Here is a 19,936-nt window from a genome sequence, read left to right on the forward strand (position 1 = left end):
TTACAGATTTCGTACTGTTTATTCTGTTGTTGCCCCCAAGATAAAAGACCATCGAAGTCAATTCTCTACTGGGAAAAACATCGTTGAAAATGAGTAAATATCACAAAATTTATATAATTTTATTTATATGACTTGCGTTGCTGTAGCCTATTTCCGTCTCGTTCTGTAATTGTTTTATACATCAAAAATTAACGTATCAAAGTTGTTTATTTAAATTCAATTCATTCTTTATCTAGGAAATGACATGAGAACTTTGGACCTTTTAATTTTTTAATGCAAAAAATTGTGATCTGTCTTAACAGATTACCAAACGCATGACAGTCAAAAACATCTCACACTAATCTGCAATGCTCACTGAATTTAAAACTTTTTCGTCGGAATTAGCAAGTTTAAATACTAACACAGAGAAATGAAGAAAATAGCCATTTTTCGTCTAAATTAAATGGCCAAACCTCAAGGGTGATATACTTCAATTCTGAGGCGAACACATTAATGTTATGGTTTTTTTAATTTTCTTGTCCCAGTTCACAACACTATCTAAGGTTACTATCGACATAAAGGCCGTCTTTCTTTACTCCAACCACTAACAATTTTACAAAGGTAAATGACGGTAATTAGCCCAAAAAACGCTTTAACTTAACTTCAAAAGCAATTATAAAAATATGGAGTTGGAAACGGCAATGAAATTGTAAATGCGGTTGTTCAAATTACGTGTCATTACATGTTGCCATTCTCCATCAAATTATTGGTGTACAAGTTTCCCATTTCGAGTTTTTCCTGTTTGCCTTTCGAATCTACCGGCGGAGTGTCATCCCAGTTGACCTTGATCTCCTGCAAAGTAACAAAGACTGCGTCATCTTTGTGTAACTGCTTCCGTTGAAGCTAAGTGTTACCGCTCCCGAGAAAAGCTGCGAAATATTTTTTGGTGAGGTTGACGCCCCGTGATTAGTTCTTTCTAGACTGAAAATTATAGTTAGCGTTTCAGTTCAAAATAAAACCCCGCGTGTTCAAGATCGTTTTTGAATAGAAGACAAGTTATACTGTAATCCTCGATAAAGTAATCATGACCCGCGAACGTTGGTAAGCAATAACTTGTTTTGTGATTATTTTATCTAGCTCGTAGTCGTTACTCAAAGTAAAATTTATCGCTCGTATTTTTCACCTTTCTTTTGGTTCTATTAATTGCCACGTGCTCGTTTCCAAAATCGAGATTATTCTTAAGCTATGATCACAGGATATTTACACTCGACTCGCACGTTGTTTGTACTTTACTTAGTGCAGTTGGGTGATTTTTATAAATTTTGTAAACTAGAAACGTTTAAGTGTCTTACATCCTCATGAATAGGCACCACTTCATCCTCCTCCTCCTCATCTTCGAAGTCCCATTTGAAAGAATGGCCAGGAAGGAAGGACCACAGCCATTCCTTTAGCGGGAACAGTAGCTTAGGGTCGATCTCCTTCTCCTTATCCTCTTTAGTTTCTTTAATACAATACAGAATCATCATTAGACTAATAGATATATTTTACGTACCGCTCTACCAGATTGAGCGCACTTCGACTGAGTGTCGTAAAATCAAACCCGAGGTACTCAAATTGGCCAAACAGAAGAAAGGGAAATATCGCAAGAAGCCTGAGACAACTTAGAATAGAGAAACCAAAGCAATGTAGGGTTACTGTATGTCGACTCTCAATCGAGAATCGGGCAACGAATTGAAACGAATCTTTTTTGAGTTGATCGTACCGTAGCAAAGGGAAGACTTAATTGGCCTCTTTGGGGGCCTGTATCGTAACAGAAAGTAGATAATGTGGGGATCAAGCCATTTGAAAATAAACTCACCAAGAATGAGGCTCATTATGCATCCAACGGTGAAGGAAGTGAGAACAGACAGGGCACTAAACCACAGATAGGACATGCTGTAGAAATCAGCGATGGCCGCACTAAAGAAAACAAACACCAAAAAACCATTACTCATAAATCTACAGACAAGATATTACATTGAAAATTAATCATGTATTATGTTTAACGTTTAATTAAAAGAGCCCTTAGGGCAAGATTCCAAGATCGATTAGCGCGACTGTTAGAACAATTTCCCCATCAAGTAATCACTCCTTCCCCTCGAAAATGTTCCTTTGTTTACTAAAATGGAGAATAAGATTATAGAATCTCTTAGCTTTCGAGCACGCCCTTTACCGCGGCAAAGTATGATGCATTTAGCAACGTTAGGCGATAAGAGGTCTGCAATGGTCATTATCATTGATAGAGCCAGACCCCCGTTAAACCTCTCCTCAGCTTATCTCAAATCTTCCCGTGGTGAGAGATACGCGTGTTGCAGCGCTAATAATGAAGGCCTGTTCGAAAGCCATGCCCTTCCCCCCCTCCCCAGATATTGCTTTCAATGACCTTGAACATCGCCGATGAAGATGGGGGAAAATGCTAAATAGGCAGTCACTGAAAGGTATCTCAATTTTTTTTCATAACTTCTGCACCTAAGGAATACCTGTGGCCTTTGAATTCGTTTCTGATTAATCCATCTCTATACTGGTCCAAAATCTTGGCTGGTGCGTTGTTGTAGGAGCCATCAGGATATGTGCTGTTGGCAAGTGACGCATTAATATAAAACTCACATCCCCGAACCGAGCGGAGACCTGGGTATTTGTTAGGGGGAAACAACACGGATCCGAGGAAAACCCACGTGGTTAGAGCAGCTCCGGTGAACACACCAAAATAGGCACCCTGCAATTGATATTGAAATGGTTCACATCGTCTACTTCAGATGTTGACACGATCCCTTATTTTGGCAAAGCCCATTCAGCCAGATGCTTTGCCGCACGAAGTGCGCAAGGTGTGATTCACAAAGCGAGTAATTTCTCTCGGCGCGTAAATTAACTCGCTGCGTAGTTGAAGCGGCACGAGACTGAAGCATTGCGCAATCAAACAAGTGCTGTTATTGGGCGCTTTTCTATTGAGTGTCGTAAAACCAAAACCAAAGTGATCGCAACGACCAATCAAAAGAAAGGAAAGTGCTTTCAAGAGCCAATGAGAGCTTAGAGTAAAAACAACCAACTGCCTGCAGCGCGGAAAAACGCAGACTACCAAGTCGCGATTGGTTTTATTTTTCCATCTAATTGGCTGTGAGAGCGGCACGAGTTTTACAGACCAATCACAAAGCGAAGTAAAGCAAAAACAAAGCAATTCCGCATTTTTTGGATACTAAATTGAATATTCCTCAATTACACAGGGCAAGCTTGCAACACTCGCTGGTATTGTTACGTAATCATGCTTATGTCCTAAGAGACAGTGTGTCAGCATACCTTTGAGTTTGCGCGTGGAACAAACATTCCAAGGAGAAATATTCCTAGCAATGGACCACCACAGATTCCGAAGATGCTGTAAGCCAACTAGATTGAAATAGCAAGGACAGTTGAACATAAATTGGAGTTTACATAGAGATTTTCGCAAGAGACTCTCGATCTATGTTGAGTCAGTGAACAGATGGCCAGGTCCGAGACCTCTGTCACTGACCGAAAGATTAGATAATCGGCGAGTAACAAACACTGATTGCAGTTGTCAAAGAGAGAGCCTTGCATAGTACCGGCTATTAAAAAGAAGTCGGCAATTGAAGACACCGTAATACAAAAACATACCTGCAAAACCATAGTTCCAACATACTTCACGACGAAAGCGCCTCCAATGACGATCACACCAAATGTCAGAGCTGCAAAAAAAGGAAGGTTTGAGTCTAACTTCTGTGTAACACTGAAATCGCTCTTCCAATTAACTGAACAGATTCCATGTTTTCGTGCGTATGTTCAGTAATAGATCACAGATGATGTCAAATGTGAATACAAAAGAAGCTCACGAGGCGCAGACGAGTGTGTCACTGATGTTCATTCCCCATTTTGACGTCATCTGTGATAAATTTCTGTGGAGACGCGCGGCAACATGGAATCCATTTGTTATACATGATAAGAGGGCAAAATGTTGTTCATGGTGACATAATATTTGTGTCTGTCCCCCAACAGATCATTAGAAAGAACCAACCATAACGCATGCATATAATTCAGCTTAGCATATAAACGTAGATTACACATATCTCAAAACGATGAAGAGAACAACACCGTAAATGACTGACCAATAATCTTGCACAGCTTGGCAGCATCAGAGTCAGTAATATCCGGGACTTTCTTTTTGACAACATCCTCCAAGCTGACCAGGGCCATGGCGTTCAGAGCAGAGGAAGCAGTGCTGTTCATCAAAAGTATAACACTCGAGATAAATTAAAACAACCACTGGTGCACTAAACTTCAAGAGCCACATCTTCTTAACTTATCACTTTGCACACGTCAAACGAAATCAGCGAAAAAAACAGTCTGCGACGCGCGAGCTGTGGTAATGTGGCCCGCGGGAAGAGAACAACTCAAGACAAAGCCGGGAAGTTTGAATACTGCCCTCCGCTTACAACGAAAAGTGCGCTTCGCACTCAATCATGTATGCATTCACATTTCATCTAAACAATACCTGAGAGCTCCAGCGTAAAGGACAGCTGTAAACATTCCCGGCAGCCCTTTCAAGTGTCCAAGCTTGTTTATCACAAAATACGGGAGAGTCTAAAGAGAAATTGTAGGTTAATTAATCGCAGTTAAATGCAATAAATAATTTCCTGACCTGCAGATGCGGCACAAGTAAAGAAGTGATTCCAACTTATTTTTGGGAGGCACAGGTTCGAATCTCTGATTTTTTTTCTTTTTTGCAGGGTTCTTCTCTGAGATTTCTTTAATGGAAGCAGCTCACTTGCGAGGATAATTTCTTTACTTGTTTTGATCAATCGAGTAATAAATCAAGGAATTATTCACCAAAAGACTCGAGGACGTCCATTCGTAAGCAGCGATATTAAAGGTTTTTACACGAGAAATTTACCTGGTCATTGCTTGTGATTTTCTTTTCTACTCGTAAATCGCAGAAAGCATAGTTGGCAAAAATAACCAGTCCGTCAAAAAAACAGAGAGTCACAATCAAGATCAGTCCAGGGACATTCAGCCACACCGCTCTAAGGAGAGAGAAACAGAAATTTTCATAAATAAATAAACGATTGAATAAATATGTCGTTAGATAAATAGATGACTGACAAGCTGAAAGGATAGATGAAACGAATTAGAACGCTTTTCGATTGAGCGTTGTGAAAACCCAAACCCAACGGCCAATCAAAAGAAAGGAAATACCCTGAGGAGCCAATAAGAACTCAAAGAAAGAACAAGCACGCCGCCTAAAGCGCGGGAAAACGCAGGCGACCAAGTCTTGGATGACGTTAGTTTTGCATCTGATTGGTTGAGAGAGTGGCGCTTTTTTTTCTAGACCAATCACAAAGCAAAGTGAAGCAAACGAAGGAAATCTTGGATTACTTTCGTCTCTAAATGAAAAATTGCTCTAAACAAACAATTTTTAATCCTTATTTTTGTTATACCTATCGAAGAGGAGCTGCATTTCATTTAAGCCTGTTGATGAACTTGTTAATCAATTAACACCAAAGAATGATGACAAGAAAATTATATTAGAATCTCTTGCGAATTAGCAAGCGTTTTTCCTCATTTTTAATTCTTCAATTTCATTTGTTTTCCAGAAAAAGAATTGATCTCCCTCATGTCAAATGACAAGTACGTGACAGTCGCGTGTCAGCTGTCACGTGCCTTTCGTCGAAATGCAAAATGGAAGAACTAAGAGATTAATTGAGCGTGAGAGTCTATACTAAGAACCTAACAGAGCGAGGTGGGGACTTCTTCTAAAAAGTTAAGCTTGATAGCGAAAGGTAGGCTGTAGAGAGAGTATAGTTTATATTCTTTGGATTCTAGGTACAAACTTTTTATAGCCAGGCCTGGCCAGACTTTTCCAATAATAATCAACGGAGACCTGCATGTGAAGATGCGTACTGTTTGGAGTTTTTCTCGTTATTTTCTACAAATTTTTCGCGGTTCAATGCCATCGGCAACCAAATAAAGTCGTTTTCCTCACCAAAATAATATGGAACTCAATATTTGTATGTAATAGTGCTGTCGAAAACAGTATGAACTACTTGTATTTCAGATCTAGATCTTGCTGCTTTGAAAGTTGTTCGTCATCCACAAACTATATTAAATTCCTGGAAGGTACCTCCTTTTTAACTCCCACAAGTGGACGTTTGCTTGGGCCACTTTGAGAAACACAATAACAGGTTTAAATTTGATGCGGTAGACTGCTGAGAAGTTTTGTTTGAGTTATTCTGGTCATCATTCAAATGTTATTTGAGTAGTTTTCAAGGAAAAGTTAATGGAAGTCTACAGTCAATTATTGTTGTTTTTTTTTTCTGCCACACTCTGTATTACTGTAAGTTATGAAGACTTGTGCCACATCTTAACCAATCAGATACAAAACTAGTTGGAACCATTTAACCCTTTCATCCCATGAGTGACCAAGACAGAATTTCTCCTTACAATATCAGTACAGTATCAACAAGACAAGTGATAAGAATAATGAAAAATATCAATTTGGGGAAAATAAGTTGATCCAATACCAAGTTCTCTGAACTAACATTATAAGAATTGTATGGCAGACAGTAAGGAGAATTACTAATATGATCTGGGAATGAAAGGGTTAAGACTTGTGACTCCTATTTCCTGTATTTTAGGCAGTTTGATGATTTTTATTTTGAATTTATTCTGTTGCTGGATAATTGCTTCTTTATATGTAGGTTTTGTTTTTTTTTTGACAGTCTATCAACAAGTGTTCCAAAGTTTTGTATGGAAATTGAATCACACATGTTTTTGTACCTTTTAGCAAGCTTGAATGACTTGATGGCCAGAAAGCGCTGTACCGCTGTCTGACTGACTGTCCAAACTGGCATGGCGGTAAATGCCCCACCAATTGTCAGTGTCCAAAAAGTGTTGCGAACCTTGGGATCTGGGTTGAAGCTGATGGATAGAACCACACATCATATGAACATCAGGTACAATTCTTATTTATCAAGTAAAATTTTTCATGTTGGTATAGCTCTCCTCTCAATACAACATGATGTAAGTTTCCAAATTTTAGAGGACCAGAGATATTGTTTACAATTTGGTATATAATGATGGTCAAGTATTGTTAATGGGTACTGGTGGTTAAAAATAATGTTGACAGGGAGATATCTGATATCCTGGCATATATCCACAGTCAAGAATAGATTGTTGTTAATGTTACTATGATACACATTGACCACTATTACAACTTTAAAAAAAAAGCAAATATCTAGCCATTCTGACTGAAAAAGATTGGTCAGTTAAGGATTTGTTATATAGCTTTAAGATTTTGCTTTGACACGAATCAAGAATGATATGTTTAATTTTAAGCACTGGGAAATATTGTCAACTGTGAAGGTGCACGTCTGCTGTCTTTTGTGACGACATTGCCAAAAGTTACAATCTTTGTAAGCCTGCTCCAAGCAATAGTTTCCTCAGTGGGGTTAAAGTGGAGTTTTTTCAGAAGGCATAGAACACAGGATGAGCTTCATCTGGCCCAAAGGCCCTGTTAGCGATATAATAGATATGATTGTCTTACTTACTCAAAGAAGTTAAGACGGTCAAAATCTTTGTTGATTTTCCATACTTCATTAAAACCTCCAACCTCATTGCTTCCCACTATCACCACAGTGATAAGACCTCCAACCATAATCATGGACTGAAAAACATCAGTCCAAATCACAGCCTTGAGGCCTCCCTGAAACCAGAATATTTAAGAACTCAACAATGGTGAATAGTTGGTTCAGGTATGTGTCAAGGTGTGTTTATGGAGATATAAAGAAAATGTAAAGTTAAGAGGGAGCAATTCAGGCTTCTTGAATGCGTTTGAAAATTCCAAAGTATTTTATGTTTTAATGAGCACAAAGCTGCTGCATGAATCATGAACTGTTGGAAGACAATTTAATTGATTTCATAGAAATTCTGTCTGCTATGCTTCAATGGATGCACATCAGGATGCACAAAAGAATTGTGAAGCACTCTCATACAACTAAATTTGATCACACATATTAACTAGCTATCAACAGCTGTTGTCATGTGTTTGTATCGGTGAGGGGAGTGTACTCTTGGACCCGTAAGAGTAACCAGCATCTAATTTCTGTTTACAATGTTTCCCATTACACATTAAGGTCATAAAAATAAAGGAAATGATCATCAACCTAAAAGCTCTAGATTCTTAAACAAATTCTCCTCGTTAACTCCTGAGGAAATGTATAGAGAACAGTATGGAGAATATGCATACTGATGGTAAGCTGTAAAGGGTTGAAAAGTACAGTTTTTGGTTTTGATAACCTTATATAAATCATCTTCATGTGATTTGGGTTACTTACCAGGCTGGTATAGAATGTGCACACAATTCCAGTCGTGAGAATGGATGCAGAGAGTGGAATTCCAGCAACTGAGAATAAAAAATCAAATTTAAATTTCTTAAGTCATTAGTGATAAAAAAAGAAAATGAAAAAAAAAAAATTAAAATAGCATGGTGGCTTTCATGGTGAAAGGTTCTGTTCAATGGTGGTCTCCAAAACAAATGATTCAGTTTGAGCCTTCAGCACATTCCAAGATCCGATAGGTGATTCTCCAATGAAAGTAAGTGAGATGCATACATAGTTATTAGATTTTGGTGTGATATCCATGCTGATGCATGTATGAGTTCTCATCACCTGTTTTGCTGGATAATACAATAATATTAATATGATATGTTACATGTTATTCAGCTCTGAGAGTTTACAGTTGTCTTATATCTTACCAGCCTCCAATGCAAGGGAAGGTGCATACAGAACAACAAACAAATAAAGGGTCTGCAAAATAAAACAGTTGGCACATTGTATGAAGAACTTTGTCATAGGATAACCTTATGCTTGCTTTTTGATAAATATATTTTCCAAGTTCACATTCTTTATTATAGACTATGGGGGTGTCACAGATGATTGAGCCTAAAATTCATACGTGATGCGTGAATTTCACAAAAACGCAAGTTAAGTTGAGATTTGAAGTTTTCCCTTTTGAATGCGTGGTTCGTGAAATACTGTTTAAAGAACACGTTTATTTTTCTAAGATTCAAGCATGAAACGGAATAAGCCCCCCCCCCCCGCCCCAATGATACACTTCATTTCATGATCTATCAGTAAAAACGAAATAATTAAGTATTACATCATGCTGTCAACCTTCAGATGTATTTGTTTAAGCAACTTCGAATAACAAAATGACCTGGAGATAAAAGCTTTTTTTTTAATTTAATTTTTATGTCTTGTAAGATATAAATATATTTCTATATTTTCCAGGCATAGCGTCCAATATTGTTTCTCAGAGAAATTATTTCATAGAAATCGTCATTTTTTTGCCAAAACTAAGAGGAAACAGTCATTATTAAATTTTTATTCGTATGCAGTAGTTTTTTTTTCATGTACAGGAAATAATATCCTCTGTAAAATTCGAATGATAAGATTTTAATCCAAATTGTTTACATTTGGCCTACAAAAACATACAATATTTTTCTCGCTATCTATATCAAAGTTATTTATGAGGAAGTGATATATTGTCACTTACGTATTCCAGAATGAAAAACAAGCAACCAACCATTCGAACTCCTACAGAGAAGCGCCGTTCCAAATACTAAAAGAAAAAGGTACTTGTTAGAACAGACCGAAAGAAAGCCTTTTAGTCACCAAGGCTGAAGCAGACAACAGAAAACATTCCGTGTGTTTTCGCTTAGACGCCTCTTTCGCCCTCCTTTAAGCTCGGTGAATGAGAAAAAAAAAAAGTGATGCGCCCAGAAAGAACAAAGGTTTCTTTCGATTGTACACAGAACCGGTTCTCGAAAGTGAAGTTCCTGACGGATGGCTGGAGAGGGGGAGGGGGGGGGTTTGAAGCTGGGGAGTGTGCTAGGTCTAAATTTACCGCTTCAAGTCCTGCAGAGTCACGCTCGACTGAACACTTGTCCTTCTTCGTGATTTGCTTGTATTTCAACATCCCTGAGCAGCTTTGATTTTTCTTGGTACATCATTGCATTTTCATTAAGTTTCGTTGTTTTGTTTATTTGTATTTTTTAAAGCTGAATAATTTCTTGTTATATGCCTTCAACTCATCAAATAACAAATGCCGTTGAGGTTTGTCGTATTTAGGGAAGTTGTGCAATCTTTGGTCCTAAAAGGAACCTCTATTAATTATTGTATGTGTAATTACTGACATTTGCCTTCTCCCTGATGCTTTCCAAATCGAAGGCGGAAAAAAATGTGACAAAGTCTCTCACGCGTGACGAGCTCAACAAGAGTTATCGGGTTCTGCCATCTGTGGCCGACTTTAATTTATTTATTGAACGGAAAAACTACAATTGTAACTCGTTGCAAGATGTAATTGGATGGATTTCCCACGAGATTTGTAGTTAAATTTAGTAATGGCGGAGAGAGATAAGACAATTTATCTGAAGTAAGTACAGTTAGGTCGTGTATCGGCACATTCGATCTGCCTCCCGTTGTCGTGGACATCCTGGTTTGGGGCCCCCCCCCCCCCCCCCCCGGCTTAGCCGGCCGCCCATGAGGGTAAACAAAAGAACATCGCAAGCCAAGCTCAATATTAAGAGGTCGTTAATAAATACAAAAAGGCGAAAAATGGGCGCAAATTTTGGACAAAAGGCTTCTCTCGATTATGGAATGAAAATAATACTTGGGTTATGCAACTGAATCGGTGGAAAAGCGAAATCCTACCTCATTAGCGCATGTTATCTTCACACGTCTGAACATGGGTACAAATATAATGGCCATGGTACCACAGATGATGGGGTAGGATAGAATCAGCACATAATACTGAGCTCCGTAGGTGTAAATCTCCGATGGAACTCCAAGCAAAGTGATAGCTGAGAGGTATGAAACTAGAAGAGAAATTGCCACAGGCAAAGCACCCATTTTACGGTTCGCTAGAAGATATTCAGCTGTTGTTTTTTGCCTTCCGCCCGGTCCGCAGCCATACCAAATCCCGATCAGCGCCGAGATAAGCAACATGATAGAGAAAACGACATAGTCGACAACGCTAAACTTATCGTTTCCTTCAGCCATGGCTCTGATTCCAGCTGCAAATGGTTAGCGGTGTAAGCTTGCTGCAATTATAGTACAGTACTGAGCGATTGTTCAGAGGAACCAACGGTCGGCCGTATTTCTACCCAACCGGGATCAATATGCTAATATGGGTCACGAACACAATGAAAATCACTTCAGTGCAGTGCGTTGAATTTGCATGAAATACTAATGCCAAGAAGCGATATGCGAATGAAACGCGGCCGGCGACCGGAAACTACTACCGTATTCATTGGCGTTAAGCATGTAATCCTGCTTAAATCATTGGTTGTTTTGAAAAAGATAAGATATCGGTTGATATTTGAGCTCGCTAAAATCTCGTCAAATCACGCGATGTCACGTGAACTTGAATTAAAAACTATAGCTGGACATGTGATCACTTATGTTTGTCTAGAACATGTTAAGTTTCATTTGTAACATTGGACGAGATTATGAAACATTTACATGCTTCATCGCGTTGATAAAGCGCTTATGAATCATCAATCGCCTTCGTGCTGGGTATGGTGTGTATTTGTTGTTATCAGTTGACCGCACCACAGTGAAGGGAGGGAAAGTCGCTACTAAGACTCCGTCCGCGTTATGGCCTCTCAATAAAGAAGGTCATTCAAAACAGACAGTTATGACAAAGTGATTATCTATGTGATCCCTTGACACCTTTTGAAATAAACTCATTGTCGTTGCTGTTTTTAATGCAGTCCAACAGCTTTCGGTAGGCTATTTCAAAGAACCCCCGTGTTTCATATTTACGAAGTTGATCCTCGTGACTTCTGGCCAACTGCTAAAAATAACTGCGTGGTGCTCTTTGGAAACCAAAAAAAAAAAAAACACGGAAAAACAATCAATCAGCACTTGAAATAGAAACTTGAGTTTGATAATTTGTGGTTACACACTCTTTGCTTTTATTTTTCATTAGAAAGCATTCGAGTGCGACACATGCTTTTCGTACAAATTACAGAGAACGTGCCAAGGAAGGGTTGTAAAAACTGCTCGAGATTGACAAGTCAACCTCACATCATAAACTTGTGGGTGGTTGCTATTTACGAAAAGGAGTTGACATAAGCCTGATTTCCTTCATGCACGTCAGTCTGGATTGCTGGTTTCGGGTTCAATCATGAGGGTGCCTTACTTTATGCAAGAATTAACCCTAGATATGCAAAAAGGAAGGAAAGATTGTTCAAGTATGACGCGAATACGTGTGGAAAATCACACTGCAACTTTAAACTCACTAACATCAATCCTGATGTGCTTCACTCTCCACACGAAGTGGTGGGGGAGCTTGGAAGAGGCCACAATTATTGGAATGTGTTTCAAGCGGTTTTCGAATGAAAGTCCACAGGCGGAGATAACCGTAAAGATGAGGTTTTTCGATTGGAATTTGGTGGCTCTAAAATATGTAACAAGAGCAGGCTTTGGCGATTTCAAATGTCTAAGTCAATTGGCCAATCTGAGAGTTTACGTCATTGGCTGGGAAAAGGGCGAATGGGCTGTTCTATGCCCGTTAGGAAAGGTCTACGAAAACCCGGCTGACGGCAAATGATCACGTGATCAGTTTTCCTACACCTTTTTTGCCTGGAGATTTTTTCTTGGTAATGTCGATGGAAAGTGTGACCAAGCTTTCCTTGAAAAGGTCTCTTTCCGAAACATTTCATGACGCCGGTGTGATTCTATACATGTCAAAAAGCATTTTTCCAAGGTAAGTTAACTGGCAATGAAAACAAACTATTGTCTCCGCGGCTTAAATGTTTCTTTTGCGATTGTTGCCTTATTTACTGGCACCACAATAAGATATACCAATAGTATCACAGAATTGTGTCAATCAAATTTCACCTGTTTTTGATTCGTTTAGACGTTTAACTGTTTACAGTTTAATTAGCTAAGTCCTTTCTAGTCTTAATCATTTGGATGTGGTGCTTGCATGCAAACGTGAAGGAATGACAAAGTTAAATTAAGGTAGCTTCCAACCTCTTTGCCATGGAGCAGTGGTATTTACCGGCGAATTCTCATTTTCTCATCCCAGGGACGGCAGAAAATAGCAAGTCACCGAGAAATGGTGGACTAGTGGCTCAGTTAGAGAACGATTGGGACGTGTGGCTGCCTATGCTACCTCAATTGGACGAATTTCCATGGACACTACAAGACATTTCAAAAGTTCTTCGCCTCGGTAGAACGCGGGAACATTTTCGCGCCATTTCTCCACAAGCTGTAGAACGCGTGTCGTTTCTATTACAGCGACCTCTGCTGCGAATCGTGCGGGAAGCGAAACGACTTTCCGTGCGGTATTCGAAATGTTCTAAGCACGAGATCCAAACTAGTATTCGCTTGGTTCTTTCACTGTCCATGGCTAGGACGTGTGTGACACTAGCGTCCAAAGCATTTTCTCTGTATTCTATGTCCAGCGATAGATTTCGTCGGTCTAAAAGAACCCGCTGCGGTTTGATTCTTCCAGTGGGTAAGATTTTTCGCTGGCTGGTCAACATGAAAGTAGCCGCTCGTATCTATGACGCGGCAGCAATTTACCTGAGCGCTACGTTAGAATACATCGCTGAAGAGCTTGTCTATAGAGCTGTCAACAATCTGGGTAATCTTTGTTATCTGCTCATTAATCATGCTAATATACAGTAGAAATGGTAATTATGTTTACCCATGCTGCTTTTGATGGTAAACTTTGACCACGTCCGCCTTGACCGTTTGTGTTTGTAAATTTAAATTTTAATGCCATCACGGTCACTTCCAGTCGTGAACAAAACGAACAGAACAGAACTACTCCCAGGGAGCACGGGTTTGAAAACCAATAACTACAATATCAGTCAGAATCTCCAAAGTAGCATTTTTTTATCGTTAAAAATGCGAAAATTATCTCGAGAAGCGCTTCACCTACTCCATCTCATGGAGATAATTCTGCCTGGCTCCCAGTGGGGTCTATTTCTGATACTGTAATGCTTTACTTGGGAAAAAAAAATCGATTTTAGGTGCGATGTGTGTTAAAAAGCGAAAAGCTCGATTTTGTCGCAAATCTCACCCGAGATTATTTCTTCATCTATGAGTCATGTATATTCTCGTGTGGACAGCACAAACGATCAGATTTCTAACCACATGCGTTACAAAATCCTCAACCTCTTTTTAAGACTGCTTTTTCTTTGTAGTGCAGTTGTTCAATGGAGCGTAGCTGATATACAGCTTGTCGTGCATGGAAACATGTTTTATGCGTCTACTAAAAAAGGGGAGAAGGTTTAGTCGAAAGAGAAATAAAACGTCATTGATATATTTTTCAAATGATAGAATCTTTTATAGATCTAAAGGTTTTGTTTAAGAATACTGGGTTATTTACACTTAATTAAGGTACAAAACAGAAAAGATACCATGGCAGTTTATTCCAAAGCGGCTATGTATAAATTTTGTGGTCAACCCCCAAGCTAGCCCTTACTAACTTAGACCTGTTCCATTGATTTAGGTTTCTTTTATGGAAACAGTTAATCTGATTAGCAAGAGAGCTTAGATATTTCTCTCTTTTGTTACCCTTGAGCAAAAAGGAATGTGATGTATGATTTACTGAGGTTGGACTGAAAATTTGTATTGACTTTCTGCCGGTAATAATGAAGCGTTCAAATCATGAATAATCTTTATCTACCTTGACGGGCTGCAAAGATTACGGGCTTACAAAGATCATTTAATGGAAGTCTGGCTTCAATATTATTTGTGCAGACTGCTCAACGAATTTGGCATTTTACGTAACTTTTACACACGGGGTGTGCATAGATTTACGTTTAAATGATCCTTTAATATTCTTTCAAAGAACCTGTTATTGCAGGATGAAATTGAAGCACAAAGACTGCACCTGAAAAAACGTTCATATTATAGGCCATGAATTAAGGATTAGGGATTGTAACTTATTCTAATAATTGATCACTATTGTTTCAGAGGGTATTGACCAAGTGACTCCCGAAGTAATCGAGGAGTGGATCAATACTGATGGTGATTTATGGGGAATTTTCCAGCCATATTATCATCTGCTCTCCGGTAGAACAGCATTTGGTATCACCGACTCTATCGAGATGTACGCTGCGCCAAAGAAAGGTACTTGCTTATGCTTACTGTATCTATTACAGGAGCTAGCATTATCAGTTTAATTTTTTCCTGCCGTAAGCACAAACCCTTGTGACTTTTTCAGATTTCCGTCAGAGGAGTTTGCTACCGTTAAACTTTCATGGGTGTTAATTTTTTTGTCTCAGCTCTAAGCAGCCCGAAAACAGGTTCACCAAGGCGGAGGGGATTGGACAAATGCATGACGACTGCCTGTGTTACATCAGTGGCTGAATTGACTGAGCTGGTACACCAGGCTCGACAGCGTTTCTCAGATGCGTACCAAAGCAAAGATAACAAATTTATGTCTCAAGTGGACTGGGCAACCAATGCACTGCACACTTTGTCTTATTTCATGAAGTGCTCCCATCAAATTGATGAGGACATTTCGGACATTTTGGCAGCTACGAGACGGTAGGTCTATCCCAGAGTTTAACTGACTGAATGACTGATATCTGGCAATGAGTGACGTGCTGATCGACCAGCGAATGAATGGTCGATTGACTGTCTGATGGAACGCCAAATCGACTGATTGACGTATTCGCCAGCTGACTGACGGATAGACTGCATGACTGACCTATTGACGTCCTAACGGACTGACTGGCTGACCACCTGCAGACTTAGTGATTGATTGAGTGACTTGCTGACTGATTGCTGACTGACTGACTGACTGACTGACTGACGAGCTGAGTTACCAGCTGACTTATAGACTGACTAACGGAATGACTGACAGACTCACTGACTTCCGCATGTACGAGTACTAGGTCGATCAGACAGGCAAACAGACAGAGAGCAGAATTAAAGACTGGCTTACTGACCTCTAAATTACCAACAGGTGTACCATCTTCTGTTTGCAGTGCACATTCCCAGCTTCCTCCGCTGGTAGAGTGGCTGAGAGTAGCGAGCCTGCACGTCGAACACCGTGGGAGCAGTATCGTCGATGACGATGACGTCAGACAGGCAGCCAGATTGCTACTGCCCTTTAACGACTGTGAGCCTCGAGCTTTGTGGTACATTCCCTCTTCTTAATTTTTTTTCCTTCTTTTACCAATTTCAAAGCAATTTTAGCATCAAGAAAATGATCGCGATTTACACGATTTTGGTCAAAGGAATTAGGTAAAAGGGACGAGCAAAGGATAATTTTGAATAATTTCCTGACGTCACTCTTAAAAGGGGAAAGTTAAAAGCTAGGAACGACTCCATTTTAGGTGACTCCAAAGTATTTTCATGTCTTGACTTTACAGTGAATAAATTTTAAGGGAAACAGAGAAAATATGATAAAAACGCTGAAAATATGATGAAACGTGATGAAAGACAATCGCTAATTATGATTAATATGCCGATTTGAACTGGAACAAATATGTTGATCCTTGATTAAACATAGGCATGCTATGCATGCAAGAGTTATTTTTTTGGGGGGTGGGTGGATTACTTGAAACATTGTGAGTTATGTCTAACTTCTTACAAAAGGAAAGAAGAGTGTTAACTCGGAAATAACGAAAATGTCGAATTAACTCACACACAGGTATTTTTGTGAATATTTAACCCGCGCAACATTAGAGAAACAATTGAAAACTTTGCACGTGGTCCGTGTTATCATCTTTTTAAGCGGTATGTGTTTATTTTGTTTACAAAAATGCGGACGGAGACCAAAACTGTTCCTTCGACTTGATATATTTCCGACGTTAGTAGATCACATCATATTAACTTACCTCCGTAAATCATTCATTCCAGAGAACAAAATCAAATAAACATGCTAACGATGGTATCTGAAACGACTCCACCAGATCACTTTCTCTAGGCATCGAAAACATATACAAAATCGTCCATAGTTAATTTTAATCAGACATTCATCTAGAGATAGCACCGAGCAAACCAATCCAGAAAAATATAATCGGCACACTCCACAAATCATGAATCTTGCAACACAGCTTGCTGTTAAGAACTGCTCAAATCAAAATGTTTGGTGCAACTCATCAACACCTCAAGCAATATTTGATTCAAAAATTTTTCACTCACTTTCGTCGTGAAGGAACAATAACCATGATCGCGCTACAGTGCACAGAACTCCATTTTCTCTCGTACAACTATCCACCATTTTCACAGCATGAGTAACACGTTTACTATAGGTAACCTGATATCTTTCATCTGTCCAGTGGTGTCGCATTTCTCGTAAAATGCGGTAAAACACTCGATAAAAACACATAAAAGCCAACATTTCTCGTTCTAAAAGATGATTCCAATTTACGAACCTCTCTCTCCGAATCCCCCCCATTACTTGGTTGAAATTTGAACACCTCTCAAACCAAAGAACAAAAACGACGCTCTGATTTGTGCGAGATACATACCCTAACGATTTGATTGGCGTGAGCAACACACCACTTTCTGTACGCTAACGTAGATGTTATTTTTTTAATAAAAAAAGATAACTCAAAAATTGGTCATCTTCTAATTTAATGACAGATGTATCATGTATTTTGCTTTGTACTGCTACTTTTGGGCCAAACGATACAAGCTTAGTACTATTTCTCTAATTTAGGACAACGTCCAGGCTTGTAATATTTGTAAAGCATTTTAATACATTCCCATCTCACGGGCTATTTAATTTTATTTCATGCTCCACCTCTTCACTGATATTCACAATTAAGTAACCATTTGGCTGGCTAATAGGAAGTTTTATCTGATCATATTTGATTGTTAAGCCCCACAGATTCGTTGACCGTCTCTAGTTCCCTGTCCCCCACAACCGCAGCTGTTAGCTTTCAGCAAGACCTGGGCTTGCGCCTGCTCTTAAGCGGAAGAGTCGACGTAATACCGCAGGCTCTTGTAATGTTAGGACCTGAGAAAGCCAACACTATCAATCTACAGGTACGTGCCATGGGCGAATAATTATTCTTTCTTATTTCTTCGGCTATAAGCTCGCATATGACATGCATCTTTAAAATCGCAAGGGTCAGCTGTGTTGATATTCCGTGTTAGGCGAAAGCAAAAGAGGAATGCCACATCACATCCTTAATCTTTGAATAGCGTAACGTTCCTGACAAATTCGAAAGCAATCCGGAATTTCTCTAGTTTTGCTTTCCTACGCCCCATGATTGGTCGAAACCTGCAACACCAGCTCAGCTAATCAGAGGCAAAGCTTAAACCGATTGCGACCTGATTGCTAACACTTTCACGCGTGGTTTCACTTCGAGTTTTTATGGGTTTCTTTTTTAAGACATCATCCCTTGCGCTTGCCTCTATAGTTGGTTGTGAGCACTTTGGATCTGGCTTCACAACACTCAACTTATTACTGAACGATTCAATGGAACCACGATGCTTTGTAACTGTGCAATTTTGATCTCACTAGGGAATGACGCCGCTGATGTACGCATGCGCTTACGGTAACGAGGCTCTTGTCAAGAGGCTGATAGAGTGCCACGCGTTACTAGACACCCAGGTGGGACTTGCTGAATATTTGCTTAAGATTTGTTTCTTCTTTTCGATGGCTTATGAAACAAGACGCTTTTTTCATGGTGTTGAAATTGAATAGAAGACAGTGTTCGAGGGATTGGACCATTGAAATTCAAAGTGTCCTGTGCCAGACATGTCCCAGTTAAGTTACGGTTTTGTGTGAAGTAGTCATTAAAATAATATTTTTAAGAATAACTGCGGCAACTCTCAAGCGCTATTGGTCGATAAACATGATCATTAGCCCTCTGCACCCTTAAATCATTATGCATATTCTCCATATTGTTCTCTAGACATCTTCTAAGATACTGTTACGGAGAACTGGTTTAACAATCAAGAACTTCTTAAGTTGATCATTTCCTTTATTCTCATGACCTTAATGTGTTATTTTAGGGGTGATATTGTAAGGAGAAATTATTCAGGGGTTGAAGGGTCAAGGTTACAGACAACGTAAATGAGGTGATATCACGCCACACGAGGGCGGGCTAAAAATTTGGGCGTTTTGTAAGCAACATGTATAAATCTATAATCTATATCTTTTCCCCTTTCCAAGGTTCCAAACAACAAACAAATCTATCCACTCCTAAACTTGGAGCTCATCTCCTGGACCGCACTGTCTTTTGCGGCCATGAAAGGTCACGTGAACGTGTGTCAGGTAAGATGTACATGTCATGGAAGGAGAAATATCACTAATGTTGTAAAAATGCGAGGAGGTGAAGGGAGTTAGGGAGGAGGGCTTTGGGCTTTGGGCTTTGGGCTTTAACCCCCCCTCCCCTCCCTTTTCCCCCCCTCCCCCCCTCCCCCCCCCTCCCCCCATCAGGAGCCTTGCAAGTTTTACCGCGGTCAAGGAATAATGAGGGTTTACATGTACAATTAAATGTTATTCCAAGAAAATAAAGCCCCTTGGAAGCTAAGCCTATGGCTGGGCGAAATCTCTTAAAACTTATATCACTGAAATTTTGATGCACTTTCCCGAAATATCTTCGACAGCCGAACTAAATGTCGCATTATTAAAACATAGTTTTGCCTCCTATCATTTCTAGAAACTTACCTAAATGTATCAAATCTGTCCACAATGTTGGTCCCAGAGAGAAAGATGAGGTTACATTCGAATTCCTCTCCCTCTTTTACCTCGCATTGTTTATTTTTCTTTTTTTAGTTTTCTCGCTCCCAGATCAGTTTTGGCAGTTGATAAAGTCTGTTGGTCCTTTTCGTGTGCCCATGCGCATACGGCCTTAGCCAGAAAGTGCCATTGATTTCTGTCGGTTGCCGGTCTGTCAAGCTGCCCCCATGTCTAGCCTCTGTCA

General features: G+C 39.6%; 2 protein-coding genes across 5 annotated transcripts in view; one reads left to right on the top strand and one right to left on the bottom strand.

Annotated features, from left to right (window-relative positions):
• Nucleotides 1-11,339, bottom strand: LOC131776619 (sodium-coupled monocarboxylate transporter 1). Its single transcript, XM_059092836.2, has 15 exons — nucleotides 10,734-11,339; nucleotides 9,577-9,642; nucleotides 8,777-8,828; nucleotides 8,358-8,425; nucleotides 7,572-7,726; nucleotides 6,802-6,942; nucleotides 4,919-5,048; nucleotides 4,520-4,608; nucleotides 4,134-4,246; nucleotides 3,646-3,716; nucleotides 3,313-3,399; nucleotides 2,499-2,734; nucleotides 1,838-1,938; nucleotides 1,332-1,480; nucleotides 1-831 (listed from the first exon to the last, which is right to left on the bottom strand). The coding sequence occupies exons 1-15, from the start codon at nucleotides 11,079-11,081 to the stop codon at nucleotides 718-720; spliced, it is 1,920 nt and encodes a 639-aa protein (XP_058948819.2). The 5' UTR covers nucleotides 11,082-11,339; the 3' UTR covers nucleotides 1-717.
• Nucleotides 6,833-19,936, top strand: part of LOC131776618 (ankyrin repeat and BTB/POZ domain-containing protein 2-like) — a 19,715-nt gene continuing 6,611 nt past the window's right edge. The window contains exons 1-8 of one of the 4 annotated variants that reach the window (XM_066171525.1): nucleotides 12,021-12,792; nucleotides 13,117-13,677; nucleotides 15,018-15,173; nucleotides 15,329-15,593; nucleotides 16,037-16,189; nucleotides 17,882-18,047; nucleotides 18,529-18,618; nucleotides 19,183-19,284. In XM_066171525.1, the coding sequence (XP_066027622.1) occupies nucleotides 13,197-13,677; nucleotides 15,018-15,173; nucleotides 15,329-15,593; nucleotides 16,037-16,189; nucleotides 17,882-18,047; nucleotides 18,529-18,618; nucleotides 19,183-19,284 (1,413 nt within the window). In that variant the 5' untranslated portion in view covers nucleotides 12,021-12,792; nucleotides 13,117-13,196. Of the gene's footprint in view, nucleotides 6,978-7,583; nucleotides 7,776-12,020; nucleotides 12,793-12,825; nucleotides 13,678-15,017; nucleotides 15,174-15,328; nucleotides 15,594-16,036; nucleotides 16,190-17,881; nucleotides 18,048-18,528; nucleotides 18,619-19,182; nucleotides 19,285-19,936 lie in introns of those variants that run through there. The other 3 variants (XM_059092834.2, XM_066171526.1, XM_059092833.2) reach the window with 3 other exon arrangements.

Source organism: Pocillopora verrucosa, chromosome 8 (genome assembly GCF_036669915.1).
Source record: "Pocillopora verrucosa isolate sample1 chromosome 8, ASM3666991v2, whole genome shotgun sequence".
NCBI lineage: Eukaryota > Metazoa > Cnidaria > Anthozoa > Scleractinia > Pocilloporidae > Pocillopora > Pocillopora verrucosa.